Source organism: Chiloscyllium plagiosum, chromosome 23 (assembly GCF_004010195.1).
Source record: "Chiloscyllium plagiosum isolate BGI_BamShark_2017 chromosome 23, ASM401019v2, whole genome shotgun sequence".
Lineage (NCBI taxonomy): Eukaryota > Metazoa > Chordata > Chondrichthyes > Orectolobiformes > Hemiscylliidae > Chiloscyllium > Chiloscyllium plagiosum.
In genome coordinates this window covers 38,627,811-38,645,455 of record NC_057732.1, presented here as the reverse complement: position 1 = coordinate 38,645,455, position 17,645 = coordinate 38,627,811, and the positions used below count along the sequence as shown (strand labels likewise).

Genomic DNA, 17,645 nt, shown 5'->3' with positions numbered 1-17,645 from the left:
GGAGGTGGCGGAAATGACAAAGGATGATCCGATGTATCTGGAGGTTGGTGGGGTGGTAGGTGAGGACTAGTGGGGTTCTGTCCTGGTGGCAATTGGAGGGGAGGGGTTCAAGGGTGGAGGAGATGCGGTGGAGAGCATAGTCAACCACGTCTGAGGGGAAATTGCGGTCTTTGAAGAAGGAGGCCATCTGGGTTGTTCGGTATTGGAATTGGTCCTCCTGGGAGCAGATACGGCAAAGGAATTGTGAATATGAGATGGCGTTTTTACAGGGGGCAGGGTGGGAGGAGGTGTAATCTAGGTAGTTGTGGGAGTCAGTCGGTATAGTATACATCCGTGTTGAGTCGGTCGTCCGAGATAGAGATGGAGAGGTCTACGAAGGGGAGGGAGGAGTCTGAGACGGTCCAGGTAAATTTGAGGTCGGGGTGGAAGGTGTTAGTAAAGTGGATGAACTGTTAAACCTCCTCGTGGGAGCATGAGGTAGCGGCGGTACAGTCATCAGTGTAGCGGAGGAAAAGGTGGGGGGTCGTGCCAGTGTAGCTCGGAAGATGGCCTGTTCCACATATCCAACGAAGAGGCAGGCATTGCTAGGGCCCATGCGGGTGCCCATGGCTACTCCTTTGGTTTGGAGGAAGTGGGAGCATTGGAAGGAGAAGTTGTTCAGAGTGAGGACCAGTTCAGTCAGTCGAAGGAGAGTATCAGTGGAAGGGTACTGGTTGGTTTGGCGGGAAAGGAAGAAGCAGAGGGCTTTGAGGCCTTCGTGATGTGGGATGGAGGTGTATAGGGACTGGATGTCCATGGTAAAAAGGCGTTGGGGGCCGGGGAAGCGAAATCATGGAAGAGGTGGAGGGTGTAGGTGGGGAGTTCTTGGACTAAGGGGGACAGGACCGTGTCAAGGTATGCAGAAATGAGTTCGGTGGGGCAGGAGCAGGTTGAGACAATGGGTTGGCCGGGGCAGTCGGGTTTGTGGATTTTGGGCAGGAGGTAGAAACGGGCGGTGTGGGGTTGTGGGACTATGAGGTTGGAGGCAGTGGATGGGAGATCCCCTGAGGTGATGAGGTTATGGATGGTCTGGGAGATGATGGTTTGATGGTGGGAGGTGGGGTCATGGTCGAGGGGGCAGTAGGAGGAGGTGTCCGCGAGCTGGTGTTTAGCCTCAGCAATATAGAGATCAGTGCGCCAAACTACCATCGCGCCTCCCTCGTTTGCCGGTTTGATGGTGAGGTTGGGGTTGGAGTGGTGGGCTGCACGTTCCGAGGGCGAGAGGTTGGAGTGAGTGAGAGGGATGGAGAGGTTTAGGCGGTCAATGTCACGGCGGCAGTTAGCTATGAAGAGATCGAGGGCGAGTAAGAGGCCAGCACGGGGTGTGTTGGAGGCGGGGGAAGAGGTCATCAGAGGGTGGGATCGTAACTCTATGCAATTGTAAAGATTCAAAGTTCTCAAAGATTACTGATAATTGATGATCGGGGCGGCACAATGGCTCAGTGGTTAGCACTGCTGCCTCACAGCACCAGGGTCCTGGGTGCAATTCCAGCCTCGGGCGACTGTCTGTGTGGAGTTTGCACATTCTCCCCGTGTCTGCTTGGGTTTCCTCTAGGTGCTCCGGTTTCCTCCCATAGTCCAAAGATCAGGAGAATTAGCCATGCTAAATTGTCCCATAGTTTTAGGTCAGAGGGAAATGTGTCTGGGTGAGTCACTCTTTGGAGGGTCGGTGTGGACTGGTTGGGCCGAAGAGTCTGTTTCCACACGGTAGGGAATCTAATCTAATCTTCACATGGTAAGTTTGACACAGTTGCTCATGTACTGCCCTGGGTCAGAAGGAATTGAGAAGTGATACCACACCAGAATGCAAGGAGACAAACTCAGCTATATTCTTTGTAATGGGAGAGACCAGTCTTTGCATGAGATGTTAACTGGAGGCATTGTTTTTTTTTACTGATTTTTGAAGCAAATGTTAATTGCCCTAGTGTGTTTTTTTAAACAGCTGTGGACTCCTTTGGTTAGCTCTATATGCATATCTTTCTCCAGCATCAAATCAAAGTTTACCTGGTATTCACTTTGCTTTTTGTAGGGATCCTGATGTATGTATAATGGCTTCAAAGTTTTTCTACATTTGAAAATGCCTCTTGATACTTACGCAAGTTATTGTTTGCTCCTTATTTTTATGCTTCACAAAAGAACAGGAAGTCTTAGAATGGTGCGCGCACAATGCCGATTTGCACATCAGATCTCCATCAGAGAGTCAGCATCCCCAACAATGCAGGACTTGGATTTTGCACTCCAGACCCTGTAGTGTAATCTGAATCCACAACATTTTAACTCAAAAAGATGAAGTCTTAATTGTTGATTTGTTTACTCAATTCATCATAATATTAGAATTGACTCAGTATTGTAAACACCGAGGAATATCTTTACTGGCAGAGCTGTTTGTAAAAATGCTTTTTGTTAAGTCACTGTATTCTTGGGCTGAAAAGCATAAAACCTCCTGCGTGATACTGGTACAAAAAGGAAAAAACTGTGCATATTGAAAACGTGAACAACAAGGAGAAATGTGGGAAATACTGAGCAAGTGAGTAAGGATTTGAGGAGAGAGGGGCAGACTTAACAATTTATCTCTAACTTTTCATCAGGATGTCCGTTTAATCAACTGTTCGTTCAGATGAGAGATCATAGATCTCAAATTTTAACTTTATTCTTCTCTCCACAAGTGCTTCCCAACATGACTATTTCCAGCTATTATTTGTTTCTGCTGTTATGTCACTGGTCATAATATCCTTGAATGTGGTTTGAGAAAGACTTTGTTTTCTGGGCCACTGCAGAGAGACTGTACTATCTTATTGCCTTTTGGCACTTATGTAGGGTCACATTGGTGAAACACTTGTATGTATGTGTATTAATTTTTAGTAAGCTGGTTTAGCTGTTTGAATATTTACCTTGTGTGTTGTGGATTTGATAATGTTACAGGCTGAGGTCAAGAAGAAAAACAAGTGCTGCAACCTATGTAGTGATCTTTGAATTAGAACTGCACTATCAGACCTCAATACTGCAATATTAAAGCGTCAAAGTCCAGGAGCAGCATTTACTGTTTTTTTAATGCTGTTGCATTATTTTGGAACTTTGGAGAAGCAAAGAAGTTAAAACAAGATTACAACGGAATCTTGACCAGATGGGCCAATGGGCTGAGAAGTGGCAGATGGAGTTTAATTTAGATAAATGCGAGGTGCTGCATTTTGGGAAAGCAAATCTTAGCAGGACTTATACACTTAATGGTAAGGTCCTAGGGAGTGTTGCTGAACAAAGAGACCTTGGAGTGCAGGTTCATAGCTCCTTGAAAGTGGAATCGCAGGTAGATGGGATAGTGAAGAAGGCGTTTGGTATGCTTTCCTTTATTGATTAGAGTATTGAGTACAGGAGTTAAGAGGTCATGTTGTGGCTATATAGGACATTGGTTAGGCCACTGTTGGAATATTGCGTGCAATTCTGGTCTCCTTCCTATCGGAAAGATGTTGTGAAACTTGAAAGGGTTCAGAAAAGATGTACAAGGATGTTGCCAGGATTGGAGGATTTGAACTCCAGGGAGAGACTCAACAGGCTGGGGCCTTTATCCATGGAGCGTCGGAGGCTGAGGGGTGGCCTTATAGAGGTTTACATATTATGAGGGGGCATGGATAGGTTAGATAGAAAAAGTCTTTTTCCTGGCTTCTGGGAGTCCAGAACTAGAAGGCATAGGTTTTGGGTGAGAAGGGAAAGATATAAAAGAGACCTAAGGGGAAGCTTTTACACGGAGGGTGGTATGTGTATGAAATGAGCTGCCAGAGGATGTGGTGGAGGCTAGTACGATTGTGACATTTAAAAGACATCTGAATGGGTGTATGAATAGGAAGGATTTGGAGGGATATGGGCCAGGTGCTGACAGGTGGGACTAAATTGGGTTGGGATAGCTGGTCGGCATTGAGTTGGACCGAAGGGTCTATTTCTGTGCAGTACATCTGTGACTCTATTACGGCACTTCTAAAAGGGAGAGAAACAGACAAAGGCAGCACATGGTGAGTTCAGTGCAGGCGAGAGAGAGAAAAAAAGAAACCTGCACTGCTAACTGACACAGTAGTGAACCTGCGCAGTTACTGTCTTTGCTGTTTAAATTCACGTATCGCTGGACATCGGAGTGCACCTGGGGAAATTAATAAACAGTGATATTCACAACTAGTCTTGGAGGAACCTGTTTTGTCACAGCACAGAAATCGATAAGTGAATATGTTTTAGTGTGGCCTTACAGTAAGTCTGCAGTAGTGAGTAGAGTGGGTGCTTTCTTGATATGTTTTATTGAGATAGGTCTCTTGATTAGGTCTCTTAAGTATAAGCAATAAGTATTAAGTTAGCCTGGAGCAGTGTTTTGTAGAGGAATAAGACAGTGCTATTTTCTGGGTCTGTACTTTGGAAGAAGCAAAAATGGCCTCTGGCAGAGTGATATGCTCCTCTTGTCGAATGTGGGAGTTTAGGGAGAGATTACGTGTTAGAGGATTATATCTGCAATAAATGCTGTTGGTTGTGAATCCTATCAGATCGAATGGATCGGTTGGAGAGACAGTTAGAGGCAGTGAGGAACAAGGGGATATGATGGATGGCAGTCATAGGAAGGGGGAAAAGTCTCAGATACAGTCACACAGATGCTTTAACTCCAGGAAAGGTAACAGGTTTTGCAGGAGTCTTCTGTGGCTATTCCCATTTCAAACAAATATGATGTTTTGGAAAATGTAGGGGGTGGATTCTCAGGGGAATGTCGCACGAGACTGGCTCTAATGCAGTGAGGGGTACGTCAGGTTCCAAGAGATCAGTTGTGTTAGGGGACTCTCTAGTTCAAGGCACAGACAGATGTTTTTGTTGCAGCAGCGAAAAATCACAATGTGTGTTGCCACCCTGGTGCCAGGATCAAGGATGTCTCAGAGGGTGCAGAATGTTCTCAAGGGGGAGAGGGACCAGCACGATGTCATTGTACACATTGGAACTAACGACATAGGAAGGGAAAAGGATGAGATTCTGAAGGGAGATTACAGAGAGTTAGGCAAGAAGTTAAAAAGGAGGTCCTCGATAGTAGTAATATCTGGATTACTCCTGGTCATGCAAGCTAATGAGGGTAGGAATAGGAGGATAGAGCAGATGAATGCATGGCTGAGGAGCTGGTGAATGGGAGAAGGATTCACATTTTTGAATCATTGGAAGCTGTTTTGGGGTAGAAGTGGTGCAAGAAGGACGGATCGCACCTGAACTGGAAGGGGACTAATATGCTGGCAGGGATATTTGCTAGAGTTGCTCAGGAGGATTTAAACAATTTAAGGTGGGGGCATGGGACCAAGGAGATAGTGAAGAAAGAAATCAATCTGAGACTGATACAGTTGAGAAAAGAAGCAATTCAAACAGTCAGGGCAGGCAGGGACAAAGCAGAGAACAAGGCAAAACTGATAAACTGCATTTATATCAATGCAAGAGGCGTAACAGGGAAAGCAGATGAACTCGGGGCATAGTTAGGAACATGGGACTGGGTTATCAGAGCAATTACAGAAATATGGCTCAGGAACGGGCAGGACTGGCAGCTTAATGTTCCGGGATACAAATGCTACAGGAAGGACAGAAAGGGAGGCAAGAGAGACGAGGGAGTGAAGTTTTTGATAAAGGATGGCATTACAGCTGTCCTGAGGGAGGATATTCCCAGATATAGATCCAGGGACGTTATTTGGGTGGAACTGAGAAATAAGAAAGGGATGGTCATCACATTGGGATTTTATTATAGTCCTCCTAATAGTCGAAGCGAAATTGAGAAACCGGTTTGTGAGGAGATCTCAGTTATCTGTAAGAATAAAAGGGTAGTTATAGTAGGGGATTTTAATTTCCAAACATAGACTAGGACTGTCATAGTGTTAAGGGAATTTGTGTGTACAAGAAAATTTTCTGATTCAATATGTGGATGGACCTACTAGAGAAGGTGCAAAACTTGACCTACTCTTGGCAAATAAGGCAGGGCAGGTGACTGAGGTATCAGTAGGGGAGCACTTTTGGGCCAGTGACCAAAGTTCTACTAGTTTTAAAACAGTGATGGAAAAGGATCAACCAGATCTAAAAGTTGAAGTTCTAAATTGGAGAAAGGCCAATTTTGACAGTATTAGGCAAGAACTTTCAAAAGCTGACTGGGGTCAGATGTTCGCAGATAAAGAGATGGCTGGAAAATGGGAAGCCTTCAAAAATGAGATAATGATAGTCCAGAGATAGTATATTCCTGTTAGGGTGAAAGGAAATGCTAGTAGGGGTAGGGAAAGCTGGATGATAGAGAAATTGCGTGTTTGATTAAGAAAAAGAAGGAAACAGATGTCAGGTATAGGCAAGATAGATCGAATGATTTTTAGAAGAGTATAAAGGCAGTAAGAATATACTTGAGAGAAATCAGGAGGGCAAAAAGGGGACATGAGATAGCTTTGGCAAATAGAACTAAGGATAATCCAAAGGGTTTTGACCCTGAAGGACAATAGGATAACTAGGGAGAGAATAGGGTCCCTCAAAGATCAGCAAGGCGTGTTTTACGTGGAGCCGCAGGAGATGGGGGAGATATGAAACGAGTATTTTGCATCAGTGTTTACTGTGGAAAAGGATATGGAAGATATAGACTGTAGGGAAATAGATGGTGACGTCTTGAAAAATGTCCCTATTACAAAGGAGGAAGTGCTGGATGTCTTGAAACGCATAAAAGTAGATAAATCCCCAGGACCTGATCAGGTGTACCCTAGAACTCTGGGAAGCTAGGGAAGTGATTGCTTGGCCCCTTGCTGAGATATTTGTATTATTGATAGTCACAGGTGAGGTGCTGGATGACAGGAGGTTGGCTAATGCAGTGCCACTATTTAAGAAAGGGAACTATAGACCAGTGAGCCTGACGTCGGTGGTGGACAAGTTGTTGGAGGGAATCCTGAAGGACAGGATGTACATGTATTTGGAAAGGCAAGGACTGATTAGGGATCATCAGCATGGCTTTGTCCTTGGGAAATCATGTCTCACAAACTTGATTGAGTTTTTTGAAGAAGTAACAAAAAGGATTAATGAGGGCAGAATGGTGAATATGATCTATATGGACTTCCGTAAAGCGTTTGACAAGGTTTCCCATGGATGACTGGTTAGCAAGGTTAGATCTCAGGGAGAATTAGCCATTTGGATACAGAACTGGCTCAAAGGTAGAAGACAGAGGGTGGTGGTGGAGGGTTGTTTTTCAGACTGGAGGCCTGTGACCAGTGGAGTGCCACAAGGATCGGTGCTGGGTCCACTACTTTTCACCATTTATATAAATGATTTGGATGCGAGCATTAGAGGTATTGTTAGTAAGTTTGCCGATGGCACCAAAATTGGAGATGTAGTGGACAGTAAAGAGGGTTACCTCCGATAACAGTGGGATCTTGATCAGATGGCCAATGGGCTGAGAAGTGGCAGATGGAGTTTAATTTAGATAAATGCATTTTGGGAAAGCAAATCTTAGCAGGACTTAATGGTAATGTCCTGGGGAGTGTTGCTGAACAAAGAGACCTTGGAATGCAGGTTCATTGCTGCTTGAAAGTGGAGTCACAGGTAGATAGGGCAGTGAAGAAGGCATTTTGTATGCTTTTCTTTATTGGTCAGAGTATTGGGTATAGGAGTTGGGAGGTCCTGCTGCGGCTGTACAGGACATTGAGCTGCTAGAGGAAGTGATGGAGGCTAGTACGATTGCAACATTTAAAAGGCATCTGGATGGGGATATGATCAGGAAGGGTTTGAAGAAATATGGGCCGGGTGCTGGCAAGTGGGACTGCTTGGGTTGGGATATCTGGTCAGCATGGATGAGTTGGACCGAAGGGTCTGTTACTGTGCTGTACATCTGTGACTCAACTCTATGATTTGGAGATGCTGGTGTTGGACTGGGGTGTACAAAGTTAAAAATCACACAACACCAGATTATAATCATACAGGTTTAATTGGAAGCACAGTAGCTTTTGGAGCAACACTCCTTCATCACGTGGTTGTGGACGACACAATTGTAAGGCACAGAATTTATTGCAAAAATTTACAGTATGATGTAACTGAAATTATACATTGAAAAATACCTTGATTGTCTGAGTCTTTCATCTGTTCAAATGCCATGATAGTTTCACTTCTTCCATTTGTAAATCTCACAACTTTTTAAAAAAAAAGTTGCATTCTCAGGTTAACTGTAACAATGGTGTTAGCTAGACAATATGTTGAACAATATGTTAATATATTGTCCAGCTAACACCAATTGTTACAGTTAACCTGAGAATGCAACTTCTTCAAAAAAAAATTTTGTGATTTACAAATGAAAGAAGTGAAACTATCATGGTATTCGAATAGATGAAAGACTCAACAGACAATCAAGGTATTTTTCAATGTATAATTTCAGTTACATCATACTGTAAATTTTTGCTATAAATTCTGTGCCTTACAATTGTCTTCCACAAACACCTCATGAAAGAGCGGCGCTCCGAAAGCTAGTGTGTTGGACTTGAACCTGGTGTTGTGATTTTTATCGATGGAGAGCTTTGAAATATAGTAAAATAGATTTGTAGACTGTGGAGTTTGTGTTGACACAAGAGGGTGCTGTTGAACCATAGATAACTGTGGTTACCTTAATACGTCAATTAATGTCGTGCTACCTTTGAAAGTGATATAGTCCAATATGTAAATTCTCCAAATCTCACGAAATTGCTACAATGACTTTCTACATTGAGAGTACTTTGTTCATTGTGAATGTGTGAGAATTTTACAGCAGTAGTCACTGGAGAGCATTTGGAAATGGACATGCGTGTTGACCTCATTATGCATTCATTCCTATTTCATTTGTACTGAGGCTAATTGTAATTTTTTGGACTAAGGTTGAATAATTTGATGCAATCCATTCTATAATGGTGTTGGTACCTCATTACACAGTACAGTTCACACTTGATTTGCTGTTAGATCTTTTTCATATGAGTTTTAACAACCAGCCCTTGAGTTGGAGGTGGAGTGAAGGACTTGTGATTTGACACATATTTTACATGTCACTTGGATGGGGAATGATGAAAGTGAGGTTTAATTAGATAGGATTGATTGACCAAATGCAAGTTTGTGATGGCGCAGGCAATAAATCTGATTAAGGAATTGGTGCTTCACTGGTAAAGTTCGAATCCGTTGAAGATCTGAAGCAATCAATTTAAACCCATTTGACATTTTGGGAAGTTGGTAAGCAGATACAAGCTGTAATTTATTTTGTTAAACTCAACAATTGACATGGTAGATCAACATTACTCAAAACCAGGTTCTCTTGTAACCTGACAGCAATTCAGAAGGAATGTCATCGTGGGGTGAAGACAGGAAATTTTGTATTTTATGTTGTGCCTTGTTGATTGTGAATAATTGTTAATCACTTTATTTTGAAGTGCAGTCATATCATACTCCAGTCATTTTAAGTATAGCAAAACTCCACAGCCATAAGAAGATGGTCAGTTCATGTTTTAAATTTGGGATTGGTGTGGAAGAACTTTTAGCTCTTCATAAGTGCCATGGAATTTTGATATTTGACTTACTGGAACAGACAAACATTGCCTGCCTTTAGCACCATGACTAAAATGTGGCTCTTCTGATAGTATTCCTCTGCTGGAATGCCAGCTTAGGTTATGGAACCCAGGAATGAGTCTTGTAATGAGTCAGGAACGGCATGCACAGGGCAGGGAGCAGAGGGATACAGACCCTGAGAGAATAGGCGACAGGTTTTGATAGGGGATCGGGATCGGCGCAGGCTTGGAGGACCTGTCCTATGTAGTAATTTTCTTTGTTCTATTCATGGGATGTGGCTGCCTCAGGCTAGGTCAGCATTTATGGCCCTGAGGACAGTTAAGTGTCAACTACATTGCAGTGGGTCTAGAGTTACATGTAGACCAGACCAAGCAACCATAGCAGTTTTCTTCTGAAAAGGACATTAGTAAACCAGGTCGGTTTTCACAACAATGGACGATGGTTTCATAGTGAGTTAGTCTTAATTCCAGATTCTTATTGATTCAAATTCTACCATCCACTATGGCAGAATTCAAACACATTTTCCCACAAAGTTACTTGGATTAGTAGTATAGTGATAATTCCACTAGGCAATCACTTCCTCAGTGCATCACAGTCACAAAAAAATCAAATGGATAAACTGGACAAAATATCTTTCAATCATGGTAATTTCTTGTGACTCATTCATTCGATTTCAAGGATTAGAAAGGGCTTTCTGAGACTTTTCCCTTTCTGAATCAGCTGAGGGCACTCTTCCTTCTTTTTGCCTTGCTTGGCAGCCTCCGCTGCATTACAAATCTATAGATGCCACAAACCCTCCAAGTCATCAAAGTGGCCATTCTTGATGGTGAATATACACAATGAATCACAGCATGAAAGAAGTGAGAAGCACAAGACAGGCAAAGCCAAAAATCGGGTTGAGTATCTTCCAATAAATTAACCATTATAAAGGCCGTGGAAGACTCATCTTCTACATTACCCAAAGATATTGGCACTGAGGCAGTGGGAATATCAACTTACAGTTAAAGATATTTACAACATTGCCATAAAGTATGGTGTCACTATTGCATCATCACCTCTGAACTAAACAACTCCCCAACATTTGTATTCGAAATCATTTAAAAAGCGGTAACTACTCCTTTAAAAAGATCTTCTCTCAGATTATTTTTACATTTTTCTATATAAAAAAATTAATAAAACTACTGTCAGCAATAACCATATCTTGAGAGGCGAAGATGCCTCCCAAGCACTCATTGTAGAATTTTGCTGTCTGACATTCCATAGTTCACACCCAAGAGAGGCTGAGATACCAAGAATGAAATATAGAAAACCTCAAGAAGAAAGATCCAACCTTTTGCTGTCTTAGTCATTGCACCTGATTAAATAAGTTTAAGGAATCACTGATATTATTGGTTGTGGAATCTACAGGACAGATGAGAGAAACAGTAGAGAATCACCTTTGTTTCAATATTTTTGTGGAACCTAGGAGGAAAGAAAAAGTAAAATATTGCTTTCAACAAACCTCCTTAATTCAGTGTTGGAGAAGTCAGATGGTTACAAGACTCTGAACACCCAGAGGGTCTCTGGTTTAACAGTCCAGCAATAATACCACTAAGCCATCTGCCTCTCAATGCTGTTAGTGAGTTTCAGATTTTGACTCCGCAGCACTGAAGAAATAATGATGTATTTCCAAGTCAGGGTAGCGAGTGGCTTGGAGGGGAATTTGCAGTCAGTGGTGTTCCTGTGAATTTGCTGCCCTTGCCCATCTAGATGATAGTCCTGTGTTTGGAAGGTGTTGTCTAATGAGTCTTGGTAAAGTTCTGGGCAGTATATCTTGTCGATGGCACGCTGCTGCTACTGAACATTGGTGGAGAGAGTGAATGTTTGTGAATGTGGTGCTGTTCAAGTGGGCTGCTTGTTTTGGATTTTTAAGTTTGTTGAATATTATGAGAGCTGCACTCATCTAAGCATGTGGTGAGTATTCTATTATAGTACTGAGTTGCGCCTTGTAGGTCATGAACTGGCTTTGGCAGTGTCACGAGAAGATGTCTTTACGATAGTATTCCAAGCCTCTAGTCTGTATTTATATGGCCAGTCCAGTTCTGTTCCTGTTCAATGGTAACCTCCAGGATGTTGATAGCGGAGGGTCCAGTAATGGTATTGTCATCGAATGTCAGGACGTGATGGTTAGATTCTCTTTTGTTGGATATGCTCATTGCCTGGCATCTGTGGTGTGAGTGTTATTTGCTACTTGTCAGCCCGAACCTGGATATTGTCCAGATCTTGCTGTGGTTATTGATTTGATTTAAAAAAAAATTATTCAGTAGTAAATCTCCAGTGTTCTACAGCACTGAGTTTTCTTTTAAACAAAAACTCCAAAGTTGCTCATACACACCTAAAGTTGCACACTGGAGTAGCATTGATCAGCAATGCAGCCTTATTTCAAAGCACACATGTGTTTTAGGTGCTCCCATAACTAACAGATCAAAGCTCAGTTGCCACATCCAGTTTTCAATGGTGATGGACATTAAAAACCAAACTAAGTAGAAATGGTGGCTGAAAATGTGTTGCTGGAAAAGCGCAGCAGGTCAGGCAGCATCCAAGGAGCAGGAGAATCGACGTTTCGGGCATGAGCCCTTCTTCAGGAATGAGCCCTTCCTCATTCCTGAAGAAGGGCTTCTGCCCGAAATGTCGATTCTCCTGCTGCGCTTTTCCAGCAACACATTTTCAGCTCTGATCTCCAGCATCTGCAGTCCTCACTTTCTCCAAGTAGAAATGGTGAGGAACACAGTGCATTAGGGCAAAAGGCAAGGCTGAAGAATTTGCATGAATCTTAAGCCAGAAGTATTGAGTGAATGATGTACTTGACTCCTTTCAGAGGTCTCCAGTGTTCAAGATGCCAACCTTCAGCCAATTTGATTGACTCCAATCCAATTATTAAGAAACCTGCTGCAGGAATTGGATACTTATTCTATGGCCTCTGTCACATTCTCGCAGTAGAACTCCATAACCAATAAGAGGACAATGTAGAACTTCAAGAGCTGTATTTCTCAGTTGGTGTGATGTACAATTCTGCATGCATAGATTGATCACAGTGGGCACTTATAATGGCAGTAGGCTTGTGTGTATTTGGGATGAATACTTTAAGTATTGTTTCATCCCCTGTCTGGGTGACATCTTCAGTGTTTTTGAGCCTCCTATGAAGCACTGCACTGCTGTAGTGTGCCTTCTGAAATTTATTTGGTTCTGTTCCTGCTGCTCTCAGTTGCCAGTTCCCGTTGTTTGTTGTAGTGGCTGCTACATTGGGTCTAGATCTATGTGTTTGATTGAGTGCCACATAGTGACTTTGTTTAGGACAAACAATCTCTAGGTATTTGCAAGTTGGACAGTAAGAGTGTAATTCTTTTATTTTGGTATGTTTGACTATTCCCAATATTTCTGTACTGCAGTTAATGATTATCGTTCCATGGTATTTTGACTATTGTAATGCCAAATAGTGGAAAACCAACTCAAATGATTTAGAGTAGTAAAACACTCCAAGAAGTTTCACAGGAGTGTAATACAAAACCATTTGCCATTGAGCAACATAAGATAGTATTAAAGGTGACCAAACACTTAATTAATGAAGTCATTCTTCAGGAATGTCTGAAAGGAAAAGAGGTATGAAAACAGTTACTCTGGTAGAGCTGGAAGCTTAGATTCATCTTCAGCTGGAAAATAATTTGTACAGCCATTAAAAGTATCTGGTGCTCTTAATAGTATTAAATGTATGTTGCAGATGTTCTGAATGCATAATGAACATTGCACAGAATAGTCAGTCTGTTGAAATAATCCCATTATCTGTTCTTTTGTTTCAGGTTATGCAAATCGTGAATGCAGATGCAATGGTGGTAAAGTTGAATTCAGGTGAACAAAAGACCATCCACCTATCCAGCATTCGGCCTCCGAGGCTCGAAGGAGAGGTTAACCAGGTGAGTAGTCTGATTTAGATGGGATGGGGGGGGATATTAGGGTCGAGAGTGTGCTGTTGAAAAAGCACAGCAGGTCAGGCAGCATCCAAGGAGCAGGAGAATCTATGTTTCGGGCATCAGGATTCCTGATGAAAGGCATCAGGAATGCTGCCTGACCTGCTGTGCTTTTCCAGAACAATGCTCTCGACTCTGATCTCCAGCATCTGTAATCCTCATTTTCTCCCTGTATTGGATATTGGATTGTTAACTCTGGCTATTGAATTTGAATTACGCTTGTTGTTGTACTAAAAAAGACCCACGTTTTTCAGGATAATGCAGCAATCATTATTGCTTGTTACACCTATATATCTTGCTATCAATTAAATGAGCAAGTTGTATAATGGTGACGTTATCCTCTTGTTTCACCTGAATGAGAGAATGTGTCGAGTGTGAAACATTTACTTATTGCTGCTGCAAAACACAATATACCTATGCTGCTAAGCTATTTTGTCACTAGCAATATAGAAATATCAATGTATCCAGAGAAAGAAGAAATATCCTGACTACTTTGTGTTTAAAAATAATAATCCCCCCCAAAAAAACTGTTAATTTTCATTGATTATAGCAGCCAATTGACATTTGATTGTTGGATCACAAAACTGATGGCACCTTCTGTTGTATCTTCTGTGCTCTTCAAATGTTCTGTTTTTTCTTAAAATGTAAGATGCTGGAAGCACTTGTGTCAGGCAGCATCTCTTGGGAAAGAAAGGTTTTACATCTTGGGTAGATGATCTTTTCATTCTGATGCAACTGTACAGATATTGCAATCACTATGAGAAAAATTAATGCTGACTGACCTGTTTCATATAAATGTGCACTAAGTAAACCAATAGCTTGTATTTTCTATTCACAAATGCTGACTGTTTACTGTTATCTTACAATATTTGCACTCTTCCCTCCTTAATTCATCCTGTAATATGCTTGTGGGTGGTACTGGCTGCTCTTGACATGCCTTTAGATTTATCAAAACTGTTCTGCCATCCCTTTTCCATTACTTCAGTGGAATGTTGATCATGCCAGGCCCTACTGGGGAGAGAATGTTTATGCACATATGTAGTATAGAAAAGTGTATTTTTTTGGCACAATTCTGGAATCCTGTCATTGGTACCATTTGGCTACCCAAGTCAGTGCTCTGGATTGAGAACTCAGATTTTTGATAACCTGGCATTTTCTATTATTGCAATGTCCAGTAAGTTTATGCCACTAAGCTAGTGATTGGTTTTTTTAAGAAAATGATTTTGTGCAGTTATTTCTGCATGTTAATTTAAATTTGTATATACTTGAAGAACTTGAGAGCAATTTATCTAATCCTATCCTTAGACAAATTATTTATAACTTAAGGCAAATTCCAGGTTTTTAAAATCTGATAAATGTTATAATGTGTTTATAATAAGAGTTGGTTCTTTCTCTTAAGCTGACATTCTAAATAATTTGTGAAAACAATTGAAGAAACATGTCTTGATTGAAATTACATTGGGTTGCTGAAAATTCCACCTCAATCAAGCACTGTACTTGAAACTTCAGCATATTATGTATTTTTTATTGTTTATGTGCAGTGTTTGTTTCTTCCACTCAATCGTGGGCTGTTGATACCACTGAGACGGCAGTTATTGCCCATCCGAGTTGGCCTTGATGCAGTGGTGGTGAGGTGCTGCCATGAACTGCTGCAGACCATTTGGAGTATTTAGACCCACAATGCTGTTAGCGAGTTGCTAGAGTCCTTTCGACTTTGGTTAAATGTACTGAGTAAGTAGGAAAGCACAGCCTAGATTTTGAAGTGGATTTGACAGTTAGTGCAATTCATGTTCAAATTGGAAGACGTTGATTGAGTGACTGTAATAGTCTGTTTGAAATACAGTATTGTTAACTTGCTCTATCTTTATTTTTTTAAAATATGCCAGCTTTCTGTTGCCAAAGAATCATGTATTGCAAATGAAGAAAAATGGCAATATAAAAATACATTTAACAGCAGCTGTCACGCTGTCAGCTTGTTAGTTAACATTTTAGACACTACTGCTTCATATGTCAATCTGCTTTCTTGTTACTTCATGTGGTTTTAACACAGCTGTATCCTGAACTCCCTATTTGATTCCTAAAGACATTTTTAAACTAAGCAGTGCCTATTAATACATTTATTACTATCTATTCATCATCAAAAATCATTATTAAATTTAATATTTAATTTATTTCATTTAATTTTGGGTGGTGCTACAATTCTGAAGAATGATCCTAAAGCATTAGGCTGAAGAAATTGCTGTGCCCCATAATGCAAAAGCTGAATTAATACCAGTAGCAATGGTCATTAATCTTAACTACTTCTGTATTGACTAGACATGTTCATTCAGCTTCCTCATACTGTTAAGTTCAGTAAATTTTCCAAGCCACTAGTTCTAGTAGTATAATTGTCACTTGCTGGTTTAAAGGAAAAGAATTGTTCTAAGAAACTGAACAAAAGTATTTTAAGGTCTCAATTGTTTTATAACAAACTTGTATGCACGTCTGATCAGGAAAGGTGAGGAGAGCACTGTAGAGATTTGAATTATTACAGGTTCTATGCTATGTGCTAAAGTGAGTTCCACTGAGAAGCCATCTGCTAATCATTCTTAGTTGGAGCATTGTTTGCTGTGCAGGCTGCTGGAGGAACGGAGCTTTCCTAAAATAGGATTTTGACACTTGGAACATTTTGCAGTATACTTCACACTTGCTGTTTGCAGTGTTGTGTTTTATTTTGCTTAGTGTTGCCCCAAAATAGTCACTTCTCAATTCTTCTGCTGTTGATATTGTGAATCTAGTGACAGGCAAGACCTGGCTGAATTGGTATGAGAAGTCATATTAATTAAAAGTGGTATTTTGACCCAGGAATGACATGGGAAAATAAGATGCTGATTGCATCTAATTGAAAACTAAATTAGAGTCCTTAATGAATTCTTATTGAAGTTCCTGTTGACATACTATTTAAGAAATAGTTGTTAAAAACCTCATTTTACTGTCCATTGACCTTTTAATTGCAAGTTAACATAACAGATTCAAGAATAGCTCTTCCCCACTTTCTTCGACTTCCAAATGAGTATCTCAAATTTCACATTTAATATTGGTGTTACTCCTTGTGTACCTTCTCAGTAGCTGTTACGTTGCATTCCTCACTTGGTTCTCTTACCCTTATGCACTTTGGTATGATTTGCCAGTACTGCACACAAAATGAAACTTTTCACTGTACATGTGACAATAAAATCAAATTGAATCATCAGTTGGGCATGGTGTCTCTGGAAAAGTTGCAGCATTATTGGGAAAGCTGATTTGAATCCTTCAGTTTTCTGATCATCCCAGTTAGGGCTTCATTTGGAAAGGCAAGGACTGATTAGGGAGAGTCAACATGGCTTTGTGCATGGAAAATCATGTCTCTCAAACTTGATGGAGTTTTTTGAAAAAGTAACAGAGGATTGATGAAGGCAGGGTGGTAGATGTGATCTATATGGACTTGAGTAAGGCATTCGACAAGGTTCCCGATGGGAGACTGGTTAGCACGGTTAGATCTCACTGAATAAAGGGAGAACTAGCCATTTGGATACAGAACTGGCTCAAAGGTAGAAGACCGAGGGTGGTGTTTTTCAGACTGGAGGCCTGTGACCAGTGGAGTGCCACAAGGATCAGTGCTGGGTTCTCTACTTTGTCATTTACATAAATGATTTGGATGCGAGCATAAGAGGTACAGTTCGTAAGTTTGCAGATGATGCCAAAATTAGAGGTACAGTGGACAGCGAAGAGGGTTACCTCAGATTACAACGGGATCATGATCAGATGGGCCAATGGGCCGAGAAGTGGCAGATGGAGTTTGATTCACATAAATGTGAGGTACTGCATTTTGGGAAAGCAAATCTTAGCAGGCCTTAAACACTTTATGGTGAGGTCCTAGAGTATTGCTGAACAAAGAGACCTTGGAGTGCAGGTTCATAGCTCCTTGAAAGTAGAGTTGCAGATAGATAGGATAGTGAAGAAGGCGTTTGGTATGCTTTCTTTTATTGGTCAGAGTATTGAGTACAGGATTTGGGAGGTCATGTTGCGGCTTTACAGGACATT

The 17,645-nt window shown here is 41.3% G+C and overlaps 1 protein-coding gene across 2 annotated transcripts in view; it reads left to right on the top strand.

Moving 5' to 3' along the window:
• Positions 1 to 17,645, top strand: part of snd1 (staphylococcal nuclease and tudor domain containing 1) — an 854,179-nt gene that overhangs the window by 50,205 nt on the left and 786,329 nt on the right. For both annotated transcript variants that reach the window (XM_043713955.1, XM_043713956.1), the window contains exon 10: positions 13,416 to 13,529. In XM_043713955.1, the coding sequence (XP_043569890.1) occupies positions 13,416 to 13,529 (114 nt within the window). The remainder of the gene's footprint in view (positions 1 to 13,415; positions 13,530 to 17,645) is intronic.